Raw genomic sequence first — 19902 nt, forward strand, 5'->3', positions numbered from 1 at the left:
AATAACTAATATGCAGTTCTCTATAATCTGTTTTTCTATAAAGCTTCCTGACTTTGGCCATTGTGCCATGAAAAAACAAAAAGTTTTTTTTAAGGCTGGTGAAACCTAATCATGAAAAAATCTCTTTATGCAGATACATTACCTCTTCTCTCATCCCAAGGCTTGGTTTTATTTTCCGTTGTGTTTATGAGAAGAATGGAATCTACATCCAAACCTTGTTATTTAGAGCACTAAACATTCACTCGGCAATGAGCTCACATAGAGCGCAAATGTAATTCAAAATAAAAGGCCTTCTACCATCACTGAATCCCAATTTATGTCTCTTGTGATGCATTCATTGTTTGCAGGGGCATGAGTGCCACCGAAAGAGACTGTGTCTGCGTAAGAACGAGGAACACTCTTCATTTCCTAATAATCATAACAGAAGCAGAAGCATCGCCACCATACTTGAATTTTTTTGTTCACCTTGGGGATAAAGTAATAAAGGGACTTCATAGTTATTTACAAATCTGGTACAACAAATACAAGTCCTCTAATGTATGAGATTTCTCTCAATGTTAAGAAACAAGAGGTCCAAACGGTGACACTTATCTTTAATGGAGCAGTGTAGAATTGTTAATGACACAGTAATGAAATCGGTTCTGGCTTGCTCTCTGAGCGCTATGCCGAAAACTCTCAATTAGTTGCCAAATAAACACTGAATTCTAGGATCCTGAAGGGCCCGTAATGAGTGTGAGATAGTTAAGATTTTATCCCCCTAATGAAAATCGATGCAGTTTATTAGAGCAATCCGACCATTGTGTTCACTATCATTAATGGATGATATAGTTATGTTTAGGAGGCCCAACAGATTCATTTAGGAAAAAGAAGTCTTTGGAGATCACTCATCCCAGCACAGCTGCCAATGGAAATTTCACTGAGACTTTCAAAGGAAATCATTACTAATATACTGCACCTGTACATTTAATTGTGTCAATTGTGCTTTAAACGGAAATATGTGGCTTATTTATTTTATGGCTACCCCACCAAATCCAGGATACATCAAGGCTGCAGCAGTTACAAGATTTATTGAATGGAAGGACCTGAGCACAGTTTTTACAAGGTTCTACACAGGGCTGCCATCAAGGGGGTTATTTACTCAAACCTGAAAATGTCTCACTATTTTCTTAAAACCACTTCGACCAAACTCCCATACACATTTTTATTGTATTTATCAATTAAAAAACACAAATTATTCCGATTGTTGTGGGAAACCTAGAGCAGATAATATATCTTCCAATTGTAAATGGGAAATCTGCCATTGACTTCTACATGACCTTGGCAGGTTTGAGAAGGAGTACTTGTTTATTCAGACTTTTAGCAGCCTCAGGCTTTCATAAATCTCTAAAAAAAATGTTTTCCCCTTTAAAACTCAGACAAGAAAAAATCTGAATAAATAAACCCCAAGGGGCAAAATTACTAAACGGCAAAAATTCACCAGTGATGGCTTTGCAGCCATCGCAACACTTCGCCAGGTGTAAATTCACTAGGACAATGCAAATTTACTGAAATGCGAATTCACACCCAGGACGCCAAACACTGGGGACGTTTCTTTAGCGTTACTTCGGCAATCAAACCGAAGATGCGCTAGGGCTGGCTTATTTGCATACGGCGGGAATTTATAAAGCTGCATGGACGTATATGTTGCAGCAAATACATTACATTACACAAGTCCATGGAAACTTGATAAAGAAAATAGAATTGTTATAATGCCCTACACATTAGCCCTCTGTATAGTTTATGTTTCATATGTTAGGAAATGTAGGGGGGAACCCGGTTTCCCAAAAAAAATTTACGGACTATTGCAGGCTATCACTCTGAAAAAAGGAAAAGACGCCAGTGTTTTTTTGGGACTTAGAAAATGTTTCCACTAAAAATTGAGGAAGATCTATGCACTCCAATGCACTTCTCCTGGTCTGAGCTGGCGAAGGCAAGTCTGGCAAAAGAGCTAACGTTCAGTAAAACCCTCATCTTAGTGAATTTGTGGAGTAACGTCCATTCGCCAGAGTGGAAATTTGCATCTGTCTCTTTTGCTAGCAAAGTTACACCTCTGCCTGTTTTTAAATTGGTCCAAGTGCCTGAAAGACATAATGCTGGTGAAGTTTCATCAGCGTCTTCATCAGTCACTTCACCCTTTAGTAAATCTACCCCCAAGTGTGTACAGCAGGTAGTCCAGCCAGGGGCCTCTTGGCCCTGAGAAGTGCAAAGGTGCAAGTCATTGGTGACAAAATAAGCAGGGCTGAGTAGGTGGAATTTGTATTAATTGTGGGAGGGTTTTTGTCATGAAGTGGCCGAGGTTGATAATGGACATGACCATGCATTGGTAAGGTTTTTGTTTTTCATTGGAGTCTCAATCCACTCATTGGCAGGGTCCATCTCCCAAGGTGCCCAGGTGACCATTAGGCTAATAATTGGTTCCCAGCTAACTTAACAGTATGGGGCCCCTTTGTTAGTGATAGTGGCCCTGGTTTTATACTGCCTATAATCTACAGTACATGGGATATCTGATGCCTTCTAAATTGTGGGCTTACAATACCTATACTATTGCGTATTCTCTAGTACTTTAATGAAAGGTCCCCTTTAATGTAGAGTTACAAAAATGTTTGCCTTAGTTCTATGCACTGTAGAGTCTTGAGCTAAGGGATCTTACACACTACACAGATAATTATAGCCTTAAGAGAGGAACAGTTTATATAAGTCCTGGTTCTTTTAAATTATATTTATAAATTGAAGATCAGGGTGTGATACATTTACCGGGCTCGGGCAAGATGCTGTAGACAAAATAGGCTTGATTTGAAAGTGAGTTCAGCATATTGTATAGTCTTTGGTACAGGTATAGGATCCCTTATCCAGAAACCCGATATCCAGAAAGCTCTGAATTATGGAATGACTCTGCCATAGACTCCATTCTATCCAAATAATCCAATTTTTTTTCCTTTTTCTGTGTAATAATAAAACAGTAACTTGTACTTGATCCCAACTAAGATATAATTAATCATTATTGGAAGCAAAACCAGCCTATTGGGTTTATTTAATGTTTAAATGAATTTCTAGTAGACTCAAGGCATGAAGACTAGGGATGTAGCGAACTGTTCGCCCGCGAACTAGTTTGCGCGAACTTCGACCGTTCGCGTCCGCCGATTGTTCGCGAACGTTTGGGAACGTTCGCAGTTTGAGTTCGCGTTCGATCGTTCGACCATTCGAATTCCTTCGACCGCTAAAAATCGAACGATTTCCATTCGTTCGAACGATTGTAAGCATTCGATCCAATGAAAAGCATTCGATCGTTCGATTCGAATGAAAATCCTTCAATCGAACGATTAAAATCCTTCGATCGTTCGAATCGAACGATTTTAGCGGTGTTCGAAGTTCGCGAACTGTTCGCGAACGTTCGCATTTTTTTGCCGGTGTTCGCGAACGGCGTTCGCGAACACCAAATCGGCAGTTCGCTACATCCCTAATGAAGACTCAAATTACAGAAAGATCCATTATCCGGAAAACCCCAGGTTCCGAGCATTCTGGATAACAGGTCCCATACCTGTATTAGTTGCATTAAATACCAAACCCAGTGTAGCACTGCCATCGCTATGATTTAAACTGCAAAGAAAACATTCCAGTAATGTTGGAATTAAAATCCCTAGATTCCTAGGTTTATAAAGAAAGGGATTTAGCAGTGAAGCAGTTACAAATTCTATACAGTCGGAATGAAAATGGAAGGAATCCTTTTTTCATCGAGTGGATGTTCACAGAAACCTCACTTTATTTTGCCTTCCTCAAGTTCTTACAGATATTTAGCGCTTGATCCCTGTAACAACAAGTGAAAACATAGCAGGGGCTTATTTCCATAATCACATCAATCTGGGAAACCAGTATTAAATAATGATATACGTCGAGTTTAGCTTGGAATTCATAAAGAGTGCGTAGTGACAAATCATTCTCAGCTGGGAAAAAATCAGAAATTACTTCTGAGCAAATAAACGACGGTGTGTTATCACTGAAATATTTACTGTAACAATAAATCAGCTTCTTCATTTTCTTCTTGTACAGCAGTAAAGCTAAACAATTATTTGTATTATATATTGATCTACTATCATAAGCTGTGCAAACTTCTATATGGCAAATACTTGAACCAACCACACACTGGCCACTTGCTGCACAATGTCATTGTTCATCCAATGATTTAGAGACATAATTATTTGGACAATGCATTGGAAGAAACGTAATTTAATTAGGGATGGGCGGATTTGACCCGTTTAGTTTCGCCAAAAATTTGCCGCCGACAAAATGTCGTCAAAGCCCATTAATGTCTATGGGCGTCAAAAAAAATTTGTCGGGCGGCAAAATTTTTTTTTATGTGCGTCTTTTTTTTTTTGACGCACGACGCCATACAAGTCTATTTTTGCTGCAAAACAAGGCAAAAAAAATGTGCCCATCCCCAATTTTAATTGACAGCTGGTCAGACACAGGCTGATCTTTTAAGCTCTCTAATTATTTGTTGCACAAGTTCAAAAGGACAGAGAGCGTATGAGGGGGGGGGTCATACTTTTTATTGTTTTGGAACTTTAGCCGGAGCAGTGGCTCCTCTCCACTTTCTCGTCTGCCGATGCCCCACACACTAGCCAAGGGGACTAGAACATGAGACACGTGTTTGGTATCATTCTGATTGTCCCCATATGGATCACATCATGCCCATATTTTCACTACAATATTGGGTACTGGCAAGTACCAATATTATATTGGGGAATCTGGCCTGAAAATAACAACCCCCTACAGGGGGTAGTAAATGACAAGTTCCTGGGCACTCCTAGCTCATACATAAGGTTTGATAATGTCCCAGCAGGCAATAAAAAGGTGACAGATCTAGTACCCCATGTCATGCAAGGAGGCTCCATATCAGTGGAATGTATGCCCAGTGTTTGCCAACTTTTGCCTCAGAGCAGGGGTCCCCAACCGCCGGGCCATGGCGAAGAACTGGGCCGCGGACAGTCCTGAACTGGACTGAATTGGACACACAGTTGCTGTTGGCACCGCTGACCCCCTCCCGACCCCCCCCCCCCCAGTTCTTGCAAAAAAAATTTCCTTTATACCGGTCCCTGGGCCAAAAAAGGTTGGGGACAGCAGCCTCAGAGGACACTACAGGAAATTCCTAAACTTGGCTAATTACCTAGAGTTTTCTTAATTTTTTTACTCCCATTTATTTTATTTACTGTTTAGCAATTCTTTGTTTAATGTATGTCTTCTTTGTAATATATTTTTTATATACATTCACTGCTTCTGCAGTAATATTAAATATAACATTTAAATACATTTTGTCCTTGTGCTCTAACAAACTCATCGCCCGTAGGAAAGCTTGTGCCTAAATGTATTATTAACTCTTTGTATGTGTGTAAAGGGAAAGTTGCCTATTTATATATTGAATAACTAGTACCGCTAGCAGGAGAGTGTGTTTGAATGTAAATGAACTCTTTGGCTGCTGGAGTGCTTGTTGAACTAGTAGGATCTAGCCCTGACTATCTACCATAGGAGAGATTGTTTGATGCTTTGTTGCATTGTGAGTTATTACCTGTTATAGAGGGCAGAGGAATAGTCACATATAGTGATGGGTGAATAAATTCACCAGGCATGGATTCACGGTGAAAATTTGCCAGCGAAAAAAAAAATCTGCCGCAGCAAAAAAAAACATTTTTGTAGAAAAACATCCTTTTATATGGACAAAAATTGGCTCGTTAGGGTGCGACTAGAAGAGTTCACTCTTGCCTTCTTGCCAGTAATTAGATATAAACCTGTAGTGTTTAAAACAGCCAATAATCACATCTGATTGGATATAATGAAGCAGATTGGTCCATATAGACCAAACTGCCAGCTATGTGGGCATGTCCGGTAGGGCCTATCCATTGGATACCGTGAAGGGTCTGTTAGTGTATGGGGACAGGGGATAGACTGGACCTACCTGATCAGTATTGGAGGGGCTAATTGTGGAATCTAGATAAATGCAATAAATGACTTCTACTATACACCCCAAGGGTGTCCAGTCTGTGACCCTCCAGTTCTCCAAACCAACCCTAATGACCAAATAAATGAGCTAAATTCTGAAGCACAGTTAAAGGCAGATTACCACTGGTGAGCAATCTCATTTAATGTTGTTTTAATTCATCTTTGAGGCAGCATAATTAGTGTCACCGGCCAATTGCGTATTCTCCTCGCTGACTGCCGGTATTTACTGCAGTTAAGACAAGTCTGCTCATGTGTAAAGTGTAAGTCAAAATAATAAATTATTGAAGGTAGCGAACATCAACAAGCAGCCTCTCTCGCATGCTGATTAACTGCTACTTTTGTGCCACTGAATGAAACTCCATTTTTTTCTTCTCAGATACAAAGGTTCCATCAACAAAAATAGAGCTGTCAAATGGTCATAATTAGCAAGACTCTGGAATCCTGCCTTGTTGCAATCTTGGCATGTAATTTGTATTTTAAAGGCAAACTAAAGCCTTATATGCAGGGCAGCCTTCAGGGGGGGACAGGGGGGAGAGTTGTAGGGGGCCCCGAGGGTAAGGGGGGCCCGGCCACACCACACTTACTTGATTAGCCGGGCCCCCCATCTTTCTGAGAGCTGCTGACTTTGGGAAGGCATGGACGTTTAAGGGGCCCTGGCCACCATTTTTCTTATAATGTGGGGGGGGGCCCTGGCTACCAATTTTGGCCACCAATTTTCTTTTCTCATGTGGGGTCCTAGCCACCAATATTTTTTAATGGGGGGCCCTGGCCACAAATGTTTTTTTATTGGGGCCCTGACCACCAATATCTTTTTACTTTTTATTAACATGTGGGAACCCTAGCCACCAATATTTTTTTTGTTTTTTTACTGTGTGGTGGGGAGGGCGGACCTGTAGGTGGGGCTTTCCCGGGGGGCGTAGCCCAGGGGGCCCAGGAAATTTTGTCGTATGGGGCCCTGCGATTTCTGATGGCGGTCCTGCTTATATGTATTGATTCACTTAGATTTCACAGTGGTTTCTATACTTGTGTTTTGAAGATGATTGTCTGTTGGGAAGGACAACACTAACTACACTGTGTATCCATTATCGTATAAAGTTAAGGTAGCCAGGTTGTAATTTGCAATAAAATCAAACTCTTAACCCTGTAAGCTTTTGTAAAACGCAACTACCATTGGTTTAGTCTAAAGTTTAAAGCTTCTGATTTATCTAATGATTATTGCCCTGTACAAACCGATACATTTAAAATATAGCTGGTTAAGCAAGATAAATGTAGGGCATTCTGTCATATTAATGCATTTCTTTTATAACTCCCTTTATCTCTTTTGTAGTGACAGACATAGGCACAAGAGATAAAAAGCCTTTCCAAAATTTACTAGCAGCCTTACATTGCTTGGAGGGTGGAAATAAAAGCTTTAGTAATGTTATTAACCTTTTGGAAATCAGTTGAGTACTTTTATCTGGATCTGTTCAACACAGCAAAGATTGAATCTTTTAAATGGGTCTAAGGATAAGAGGAGTCGAAAAGCATACGCAAGCTGGTTGGGCGTCAATGTTGAGCATGGGTCTTGGCTAAGAAGAGCCTCCAACCAGGCCAACGATCAGAAAGTTGAGTCATTGGGTCCATTTTTGATTACCATGACTTGTAGCAAATAAAGTATTTATCTAAGCTGATCAGATAACCCTGCACTACACTGATGAGCCTCAAGAAAGGTGAAACCAGTCTGTAGTTGGGAATCTGATCAGCTATTATCATGGCTTCTGCTTTAAAAACCCAGTGGGTGAGCTTTAGCCTATGTTTTTAATGTTTTTAGATTTACCTATACTAGATTAGCCTATGGGATAAACCCATGTAAATGGGATTTTCTTGGAGCTTGTTTGGAATTCATTCCCAGGATTCCTTTTGTTTATTTAAATCTGTATGAGGCAGTCTCCTCAACCCTAATGACTTGTATGCATGACTTGTAGTGAAATAAGCATTCCTTTGAAAGCTGCACCATAACATAAATGGATAACATTTGACCAAAAACAATAATAGCGAATGTATAAAGAATTTGTTCAGCCATTTCTCAGATGAAGCAAAATCTATTGTCTAAAGTTTCGACTGAACTCAGCTTTATATTTTACTATCTGAAATATATTTAATATGTTTCATTGTTTTGCTCTGTTAGCTCAAGTCATCTTTTATTTCCTTTCAAAGGTCACCAGGTACAGACTAAAAATCTACTTAGTCATGTCTTAATCACTTAAAGTACATTAATGATGGCTTGAACAAAACAGCCAATTAGATCATTGTGAATGTCTGAGATGATGAGTTATATTTATTTCCAAAACCTTCCCTGATCCGTTTAAATCAAGGTCCTTTCCCTCAAACCTCTTCTTAATATTTCATGAATCTAAGGATTAGAATCTAATGGCTAATAGCAGATACTCAATATGACCTAATTATCTTCAGAAGCATATCAACACAATGAAACACAGAGTGTGCTCCCATGAAATGAATGTTGAAACAGATGTTTATGATAAATCTGAATATATTTAGAATGTCTTACTCCAGGAACAGCTTTATTTATTTATTCTAGTGTAGGTAGGATTACAAATTTATATTATCCCTATTTTTAGTGTAGACCTGCTCTGTGGAATAAATAGGATGTCTATTGGTTCAAGGAAGTTTTGAGAACCTGTAACTCCCCAGGTAAAAGATGCTGAACCATGGAATTCTCTTGCTTAGGGCTAGGGCCAAGGGAGTTGTAGTCTGTAACAAGCATGAGATTTCAAGTTCCAGGGAGCCTGAGGTAGAAGGCTTCTGTAGAAGAAAAGCCTCCTGAGATAAGGAGATCTCCTCAGTTGAAGTCAAGGACAGGGACCCTGTGAATGAGGAACTAGTCAGTGTTAGGGCTCTTACACACGGCCGTTCCGTCCTGCGCTCCCCTGCGTTCCGTTTTTTGGCGTTCAGCCGCAGGGGAGCGCAGGAATAGACGCAAGTCATTATTTGAAATGGGGCTGTACTCACTCAGGCACGTGTAGGCGCCGAACGCAGGTTCAGACGCAACATGCTGCATTTTTCCTGCGTTCGTCGCCTACACGCGCCTGAGTGAGTACAGCCCCATTTCAAATAATGACTTGCGTCTATTCCTGCGCTCCCCTGCGGCTGAACGCCAAAAAACGGAACGCAGGGGAGCGCAGGTCGGAACGGCCGTGTGTAAGAGCCCTAAGTTTAGTCCATGTTATTACATTGTGAAGGACAGGGCTGGGACAAGGTAGTTTGGCACCCTAGGCAAGGGTTCCAATCAGCGCCCCTCCCCTCCTATATTAGCATTTCCTACCTTACCATTACGTTTTTTTAATAAAAGAAAACGTATTATTGATGAAACGTTTAATTTATATAAATATGTAATGTTTACAAATAAACAAATGTTTACCAAAGGGCCCCATGCCCCCCTTCTGTATCTGTGCCAGCCCAGCAGCCATCATAGGGCCCATGCCCCCACATCTGTACATGTGCCACCCCTACCCAAGCCCCCATTATCTGTACCTGTGCCACTCCAACCCAAGCCCCCATTATCTGTACCTGTGCCACCCCAACCCAAGCCCCCATTATCTGTACCTGTGCCCAGCAAGTGACTTCAATGAAAGGATTAGGACTGGAGCAGCTGCCCAAAGCAACCAGGGCCCCGGCCAGCAGGACAGACAAGTCTTCAGCGCCGAGTTACTAGTGCTCAGACGTGCACAGCAGGTCCTCTCTCTGCCAGGCCCAACCGATACTCTGTCTACAATGGCATCTTGCCCAATGTGCATGTGTGCCAGCACATCAAAGTGGAAGGCACCAAGTCGCACTCCCAGGAGGGGGAGGACTTTCAAAATTATACAAGGCTTAGACAAACCCCAGAAGGGGTTGGAGGCATTAGATTTTTTTAGTATTGTAATGCTTTTACTAAACATGGGAACTGAATTGTTAAGTTTAAAAAAAAAAAGAGAGAGAAGTGCGCGCCCAGTGATTGCGCCCTAGCCGGTTGCCTACCCTGCCTACCCCTTGGCCCGGGCCCTGGTGAAGTGAGTGTGAAATGGTCAGGGTAGCCTTGCTGGTACAAATAAGAGTAGATATAAAAACAATATATGAAACCCTACCATATGGACAGTTTGCTTAGATTCAGCCCCAATGTTTACATGGTGAGTAATTTGCAGTATGTTGTCAATTTGTTCCAGCTTAAACTTGATGAGCAATCTGTGTTCAAACTCTCAAAGTCTATTCTTTCAGTAGTGTTGCCAATTCACAGCATTAACATATGACCGGGAATGAAAATCAGCACCTTAGCCTTATCTTAGCATTAACCATGTGTTGCTAATGAAATTGTGTTTATGGTGTCAATCTGGATATCTTATATTGCTCTCTCTAATGGGACTGTAACTATTGGGGACAGAGTTAAGGCTTCAGTGCAAAGTGCAGGCAGCACAAACCATTCCCCCAGGCACATGGGCCATAAAGGGAGACGTTTTGTGTCAGTTAGTGCTCTTGCACTTGCACCTGGGGCAATGGTATAAGTCCAGGTGATTTGCTCCAGTTTATTGCACCTTATCTTTCATTATAAATGAGCCTTATCTTTCTCTCTCTCTCTTCAAATGTGCCTTGTAGCAGTTTTCTAGTTAAAGCAAATGAGCTAGTTCTGGGAAATGATATATACATGAAAAGTGAACAACAGAAGAAAGGGTCAAAGATTATTTTTGTACTGTATGTGGTTTAATGCAAATATCTCTGAATAAAATGTTGCATATTAACCTTTCCAGAAAGAATATGAAAAGCTGCCATGACACAAGTTTTACAAGGTCCTGGGCAATTGGGAAACGGCCAGGTTTAAATTTTGCTTGGATATACTTTAAATACTTTATTCCGAGTTTATAATGTAATCTTGAAAATGATTATTAACTATTTATTTGCTAAAACTTTTTGGTTGAAGGTGCATTTTAATGCACAGTATCATATAAGGAATTCATGAAATTAACTCGGTGTTGTTATTACTGACATGACACCACGATAATATCAATAAAAAGGACGGTTCAAAAAAATGTTGAACTTATCTAGAAAATTCTACTGAAACATCATAAACTCAGTGAGAAACCAAGGAGGGCAGGAGATGAAACAGGAGATGAAAATGTGAAGGGGGTTTTGTTGGTCAACGTAAAAACTTCTATGTTCTTTGACATACAAAAGAGAAATCAATATTCTTAGAAACTGAAGCAGCTGAAGCTCGTGTTTTATTGTAAGGGTTAATGAGATGCAGTCTAAAACTCCAAGAACAATTCAGCAGAAGGATGTAAAGAAACCAGTGTCAGACTGGGGGGATCTGGGCCCACCGGGGTTACTGCATCAGGGCTACCGGCCCCCTTCAAGCCCCTTCCTGAGCCACCTTGTCCAGCCAGTAGATCTGAGTGGGGGGGCAGGTGTTGCTGTCACTGGGTGGGGGGGTAACATCATAGAAGCAGGATGGAACGATCACAGGGGTGGGGCTATATGTGGCAAATGGTGATTGGTCAATCACCATATCAGAATAAAAAAATCCTGCCTTAATTTGGAAAAATGGACAGGCAGTTTTGACCTGGGCAGCCCTTCCAAAAACCTGGTTGTCTGGGTCAAAACAGGCAGTGTATGGATACACCAAATCCACTATTCAGGGATCTTCCTGAATTCTGAAACTTTCAAGAAGGAGTCAGACAATTCCTGAACTGAATTTGAACCCTAATTTACATATCCAAAAGGAAATGATGTAAACATGCAAATTAGGGCAATTAAGGGTCAAAAAATACCTTGCTGGAAAAAAAATCACAATTTCCTTGTTTGTGAGATGTTAAAGTCACATGATTTCAAGGATTCGGTTCAGCCAGTCGACTCAATTCATATCCCATCGGCCAGTTTTGCAAATTGCTAAAGACTTTCGAGTGAAATAAACTACTTGGCAGGTGGCATGGTTGTATGCAAAGTTACATTTTTAACACGTTGGTAGAAAGTTGAGTATTTATACCCACCAGGTATATTTTGTCAGTGTTTTGGAAGATTAAAAAGATTTCACCCCTTGTTGCTTTAAGCAAAATTACATTTTGTTTTTCACAAAGCACGCCGGGATTCCACAAAAACGAAAAGCTCAAACTGTTTAAATCAAACCCATTATGTAACGTGTTTTTAAGGTTTTTTTTTTTTTTTCCTCCCTTTTTTTTTTTTAAAGCTGACTGGCAATTGGCCCAAATCTTGTCACAGTGAATACTGAAGGCAATTTTAAAAGCAGTGCCCCCTTTTCTGCCGCCCGTGTGAAATGTTTCAGATGCTGATTGATTCCATAGAAATTGTCGCTCACATTCTCTCCTGAAACCGTGATGAATTGGCTTTTGTATCATTTTTTCACCTCGGTTACTGGGAAGGAAGTGTCTTTTTTAACTACTATATCTAGAATAAAAGATTTCAAATTGCACCGTCCTGATTTTTTTTCGGTTAGATCAGAATGACTTGCCTTCAATTTTCAGTGCACACTGTACTGCGCCTGCAATGAGCGAGTCGAGTGGGGCTTGGAACTGCTGAACATCATAATGCTTGGCAGCTATTCTTACATAAAGGCAACAAACGGAAGGGTTTAGGTGAACTTATTTCTTCATCTAACTGCCTGTTTTTTTCTTGTACTAAGAATTTAAGATTCACAGCTACATATCCAGAGTTGGACTGGGACACCTTAGTGGCACTGGAGAACAAGGAACCTCCACCCCCAACCAGAATGTGTCCATTCTTTTTAAAAATAATTTCTTTATTTCTGTAATAATAAAACAGTACCTTGTACTCGATTCAAACTAAGATCTAATTAATCCTTATTGGAGGAAAAACCAACCTATTGCAGCCGGTTTAGTGACCAGTGCAAGAGAACGTTATTGCACTAATTGCACTAGCGATGTTGCTCCCTTTGACCCAATCCAACATTGATTTTTAAGCTCGGAGCAGGAGAGGGGGGCAGCCGCATCCCCAGGGTCGCCCCTGAATAGAATCACACAGATAGGTGGGAATAAGAAACGCTCACTGGGAAAATTGAGAAACAAAGTAGGAGAGAAAAGAGGAGAAGAAGAAAACAATGATTAATTTAACAGAATCAAAGGTAGAACCTGTAGATAGAGGAACACTAGAGATGCCCAACCAGTGATGATGATTTCAATGTTGTAACAAAAAAAAGTTATACTGAAAAAAAAATGAGAGCCTGGGAGTAGCAATGCCTTTTCAAGAGCCTCAGATTGTCATCAATCCAACCAAATATAATCATAAATTAAAAACTAAACTAGTTGCTGAGGTGTGAGAACAAGCTGTGCCCTATTGAAACATAACAATTTGCTTTGTACAGCTGGACACCAACATGTCATCATAGTCGGACTTGCTGTTATTCTTTTGAGGTACAGTATGTTCCTGTTTCATACTCCCAACATGAGTAACATTCAGTTTACAGAGAGTAGTAGTTGGAGAAACTTAAAACACCTGTCCTTTGCCTTGTAAATGACTCCTTACATCAGGAACAACCAACTTTTACAACTGCCTAAATGCCAATATTTGCCGTATCCCTACACTAATGATTGTATTCAATGTATTTAGTGCTAGTGAATGAGGCACTGTGCTTACTTTGTGGAGGTTAAAAAGATTATTCTCTCTTATCATAAACTGCTGCTTAAAAGGCAGAATTTTTTATTGCTGCGTGTTGACTAAGGATGGCACACATCTCTAATCCTATTTCCATAATTATCTCCCGGTCCTGCAGACGCAAACTAAGCCTTTGTTAAAGCCAATATATTTCCTTTTATGTTTTTTTTTTTTTTTTTTTTTGGTTACATGCTGGCTGCATACGGAGAAACAACATGGTTTTAGACAAATCAAATCCCTACTGAAAATGAAAAATAATAGACTTGCAGAACATAGATATTTACTGCAGATTGTGGTTGCTTGTGGGTGAATATGTGTAAATTACCAGGGACACTATTCATTTTATCCATAATCAATTGTAAACTTAAATATATTAAAGGGTGCATTGTTAAAAAAACACCATATTCTTATCTCTTTTATCTGCCATTTTCTTCCATAGAACTCTTCAGGTCAGAAGTCAACCTTTAGAAGTCAATGCAAGCATTTGGTACCAAGTTATATTAATTTATTTTGATAAGAAATAGAAAGGGCAAGAGTTACAGCTTTTAGACTTCTGTAAGTAATTACGATATGTAGTGATGGGCAAATTTGTCCCGTTTCACTTGGGCAAAAATTCACTAATTTCCAGTGAAATTCGCGAAACGGCGAAAAATTTATGAAAACTCGGATTTTGACACCCTCGTCAATTTTGAACGCTGGCGTTAAAGTCAATGGGCTTCTGAATAATGTTGCAGCACAATGGTTATGACTCGAGCGACTTTTCCAAAGCACGTCCAAAAATTTTTGATGCCGGTGAATTTTCGCGGCAGCTTTGCTAATTTATTCGCCATTGGCGAAATGCAGAAAATCACTGCAAATTCCTATAATAAGTAGCACCACTGTGTTCTAATATAGTATATCTATAATCAGCTGTACAAAAAGGCTCTATAGCTGAACTGTGATTGCTTGTTTATGAGTCTATTGTTTATCTTTGTTGGCCTTATTGGGGTAGAGAAAGGCTCATAGTAATTGGATCCAATAGCAGAAGATGTATTGTGCATACGAAAAAAAAAACCATGTTCGAAACATCAGAGTTCATTATATTTAAGTGCCCCTTTTGGCACGAAACATGTCAGGCAGTTGTTTTTTTTTGTGATGCATTTTCTTTTAAGGGATACTGTCATGGGAAAAAAATTTTTTTCAAAATGAATCAGTTAATAGTGCTGCTCCAGCAGAATTCTGCACTGAAATACATTTCTCAAAAGAGCAAACAGATTTTTTTATATTCAATTTTGAAATCTGACATGGGGCTAGACATTTTGTCAATTTCCCAGCTGCCCCTGGTCATGTGACTTGTGCCTGCACTTTAGGAGAGAAATGCTTTCTGGCAGGCTGCTGTTTTTCCTTCTCAATGTAACTGAATGTGTCTCAGTGAGACATGGGTTTTTACTATTGAGTGTTGTTCTTAGATCTACCAGGCAGCTGTTATCTTGTGTTAGGGAGCTGTTATCTGGTTACCTTCCCATTGTTCTTTTGTTTGGCTGCTGGGTGGGGGAGGGAGGGGGTGATATCACTCTAACTTGCAGTACAGCAGTAAAGAGTGATTGAAGTTTATCAGAGCACAAGTCACGTGACCAGGGGCAGCTGGGAAATTGACAAAATGTCTAGCCCCATGTCAGATTTCAAAATTGAATATAAAAAAATCTGTTTGCTCTTTTGAGAAATGGATTTCAGTGCAGAATTCTGCTGGAGCAGCACTATTAACTGATTCATTTTGGAAAAAAAAACATTTTTTCCCATGACAGTATCCCTTTAAATAAACATTTTTTAATTGCACCACTTTTCTCTTGGTCTATTTTGTGCCAGTCTATACAATCAATGGGATAGTAGTTTTGGAAACCTTTTGTAGGTTGGAGGTTTAGGGCATGTGCAGCTGGACCTTCTATGTGAGATGTTGTTTTTGTTCTATATGTTGTTAACTAATCAATGTTTGGTTCTATTTATACTCATTGAATGTAATAGTGGCTACATAAAAAAAGCAATTTGGGCTAGTGTTCATTTCAAGCCCTCGTGCTAACTATGTGTTTTTGCTCAGTAACTTAATAAAGATGTTACTATCCAGATACCTTGCTGTTTTTTCGAGTCTGTTGAAGAAAAATCAATTGTGGCTACATGATCACCATCAGTTAATTCTCTGCAAGTACACCATTAATTAGTGAACAATGATGTTGTTTGGGATGGAAGCACTCAAGAAAGCAAAGACTGTTTCTTGTGAAACATGTCGAATAAGGAAGGGAAATTATAATATGTAGGGATGATTGTTTCAAGAGCTAATGCCGAGGCATAATACTGGGGGGAGGGGTCAGAGTAGGACAAAAGTATTAACAATGGAAATATCAAAATATAGTTTTCAAAATCAAATTTTTGTGATTTATCAAAAAAATATTAGAAAAGTAAATTAATAAAAATTGCCAACTAAACTAGGGATGCAGATTCGGTTTGGGATTCGGCCAGTATTCGGCCTTTTTCAGCAGGATTCGGATTCGGCCGAATCCTTCTGCCTGGCCGAACCAAATCCGAATCCTAATTTGCATATGCAAATTAGGGATGGAGAGGGAAATCACGTGATATTTTGTCAAAAAACAAGGAAGTAAAAAAATGTTTTTCCCTTCCCACCTCTAATTTGGATATGCAAATTAGGATTCGGTTCGGTATTCGGCTGAATCTTTCGCGAAGGATTTGGGGGTTCGGCCGAATCCAAAATAGTAGATTCGGTGCATCCCTAAACTAAACCCTGGTGAGCTTCTATTGAACTATATGGGTGGTATATCTTCAACATTCAGGCTATGTTATTTTTCCAAATTTTTTTAAACACTCTCATTTGTAAAAATGAGGGGAAAAATGTAGGGATGGGTGAATTTGACCCGTTTCGTTTCGCCAAAAATTTGAAAATGTCGCCAATGCCCATTAAAGACTATGGGCGTCAAAAAATTTTTTTTGACGCTCGTCTTTTTATTTTGACGCACAACGCCATACAAGTCTATGGGTGTTTTTTTTTTTCCGCGAAACAAGGCGAAAAAATTCACCCCTCCCTAGAAAAATGCAATTTTGGATGGCAATCATGATTTATTCCACAGCTTAATGTGATAAACTTTTTTTTTTATTTCAGTATTTATTTATTTTGTTTTTATTTTTTTGTATATTTTAATGATTGAGAGAAATACATTCAATACCTTTCATGTTTAAATTTTTTTTTTTTGGTAAAAACATATTTCGGAGGGGTAGAAATATTTATATATGCTATACTGATTGCCTCATTTTAGAACAATTCAAAAATACTCAGAGAATTTCCTTATTGAGTATAAAAATGTTGTGCATTTGTTGAAAAAAGATCAGTTTATCGGAGACATGCACTGTAAAATCTGGTAGTTTATTTAAATGAAATGTGTCCTATGTAAAGCAAGTACAAAAAAAACTTGAGATAAACTTTTCAGTTTGACACATCGGGATAATTTTTTTTTTTTTACTGATTTTGGACTGTTAGATTCAAGCAGAGACATGTGATGTGTTTAGAGATGTAGGCTGCCTGAGGGTAGAATTATAACAAGGCCAACATTTCTAAGGGAACAAGATCAATATTTAAAACTTTTAGTATTTGCAAAGGCAGTTGTCGTGTCTTAAGAGACATTCTTACTACCTAATGTTCCGCCAGCTCGCCAATCATGCAGCAATCAGAGATTGCACAAATTGCAGCCAGCGGCACACCTTCCATTATGGAATACAAATCACCCCAATTATTTTAGATATACTTCATGTTTATGTATTAGATTATGTTAAGGTATTCATTCTGTACACTTTTGTCTTATTTATTACTTTAGTTATCAATAAAAAATCTCATACGGATTTCAAATGGAAACAAATTCTGTAGCTATCTCATCCCAAATAAAATTGGCGGGTTCATTGATTCCTTATTTTTGATATTTACACTGAAAAAGTGAAAGTAAAACCAAAATTTTATTTTTTTTTTTTGTCTCATTCTAGAAAAAAAAAATTCTAATGAACTTCTGACATCATTAAACATTTTTAATAGCAAATATATATACTAAAGTTTATCCAATTTATAAAAGAAAGTTTATAGCAAATGCATATTGGAAAGTTGCTTAGAATGATATTTTCTTGCATAAGGCAAACAAAGGGTAGGATGAATAAGAAAGGTTAGCTGAAAAAGAGAAGACAAAAGCCACAACCATTTCTTAAATATAAATTTGTTAAAAAAACATTAAAAAAGTAAATGGGAAACTCTGTACAATTCAAAAATCCCCCAGCCATAACATCCTTCAGGCCAGATTCAGACCAAAAGAATTCTATTGAGACAACCTGCTTTAAGGTACTAAATGTGAGTTAGGGTAAGATTTTGGGAGCATGCATTTCTTCAAGGTCAAATATAGAGGCAGTTGGGGTTTTATTCTATTGTTGTAAGGCTGACTGAATAGCTGGTACAGCAATGTTTTAAATTATGATATTATAAGTATGACCTTGTTATGGGCTAAGAGAGGCCCTCATTATTTGCATGCACAAGATGGGCAACAGAGGTGGGAGTCATGGGCTCAGACTAAGGTTGGGCAACAAAAGATGTGCCTAGTAACACCTACCATTGTGCCTCTTTTGTCTACCCCTAGTTCCAGCCCTGATAAAGTGCTGCATGTTATGGTGACTTCCAGGTAGTCCCCTTACAGTGAGCACTCTGTCCAAAAGGTTTATAATGTGTCAACCAAATACTTCTGTGTAACCGGCCCTGACAGAGACTGATGCTTAAATATAGACAGAGCCATTTTTAATGCAAAGAACAATAAAGGGCTAATTGTTATATAAGGGCACAAACCTGTCTATAGAATGGCCATAGAATCATGTAAATGTACAGGACTTTCCATAATTCTGCAGGATAATAAGAACTGCAGTCAGTTACAATGCACCCTGATTTACAGGGTATTACAACCCGACCAGAACTCACTGCCCAGCACATTAATTAACTTCAATCTTCACAATATGGAAACCAGCATTTCTTACAACAAAACAAAATACATCCGAACCAGCCATTTCCCACAAAATTCTAGATTAATGTTTGTGTGTTACTAAAACTGTATCTGCTGTTACTCACTCAGTGTTATCCATGAAGGTCTGATCCTGTCTATATTTCCTCTACTTAACACAATGCTTCATATTAATTCTAATTCTTATTTAAATGTAATATGTATTATTATTATTTTTGTTATATCACTACGGAAAGCATATATAATATAAATGTGTTCTTCTCTTAAATGCTCTTGGTTGAAACCCAAGGCGCAGATAAACGTGCAACATAACTGGTTTTAAAGGCTATCTTTCTTGACTCAATTACACATGGCTACATTTTTTTTACTCGTATATGCCTCAGAATTTTGAGGTGAAATATCTAATACCTTCTTGTTTTCCACACACAGTGTCGATATGGGACTTGGATGGATGAGAGCTGTAAGGTAAAAATCCTCATATGTTGTTGTGTCAATCACAAGACCAAAATGTGGCTTAAGCATCTCTAGGGTTGCCACCATTCAAGCTTATATGTCTGGATTTCAGAGGACCTTTCTGATGATCCTAGTATTAGACAGGATGGTAGCAATCCTATATACACTTATGTGCTTGTAGTGTCCTTTGTGGTTCTCCATTCTATTTGGCCTCTCTTCAAAATATGTTCATTCTGTTTGAAAAACCATCAGTTACCATCAATCCAGGCAGATGGAATACGTGTGCCTTATAATAATTATTTTTCTCTTTGTTTTGCATTAGCCATTCTAGCCATATGCACATACTGTACACATCTAAAGGGGTTTTTCTTTTGCTCTTGGTTAGGACACTGCAACATTGGCATTTGTGAGTAGACCACATATCATATGCTATGTCCATATTTCAGGTATTCATGGGATATAATGAAGAGTAACAATGACATGTAGATATGTGTATTAAAAATCATACAATGCCTATTCATGATAACTCCCATAAGGGTAACACAACTGTGCTCCATATAGTCTCATATAACCTTGACTGACCCAAGAAACTCGAAAGTCAGTCTCATATAACTTTGACTGACCCAAGCAAATTGAAAAGTCAGTCTCATATAACCTTGACTGACCCAAGAAACTCGAAAGCAAGTCTCATATAACTTTGACTGACCCAAGCAAATTGAAAAGTCAGTCT

The 19902-nt window shown here is 38.9% G+C and overlaps 1 protein-coding gene across 4 annotated transcripts in view; it reads left to right on the forward strand.

Annotated features, from left to right (window-relative positions):
- Positions 1-19902, forward strand: part of LOC108706501 (catenin alpha-2) — a 922761-nt gene that overhangs the window by 473044 nt on the left and 429815 nt on the right. For 2 of the 4 annotated variants that reach the window (XM_018242984.2, XM_018242983.2), the window contains exon 8: positions 19149-19184. The exons of the other annotated variants lie outside the window; for them this stretch is intronic. In XM_018242984.2, the coding sequence (XP_018098473.1) occupies positions 19149-19184 (36 nt within the window). The remainder of the gene's footprint in view (positions 1-19148; positions 19185-19902) is intronic. 4 annotated transcript variants of the gene reach the window in all.

Source organism: Xenopus laevis, chromosome 1S (assembly GCF_017654675.1).
Source record: "Xenopus laevis strain J_2021 chromosome 1S, Xenopus_laevis_v10.1, whole genome shotgun sequence".
Lineage (NCBI taxonomy): Eukaryota > Metazoa > Chordata > Amphibia > Anura > Pipidae > Xenopus > Xenopus laevis.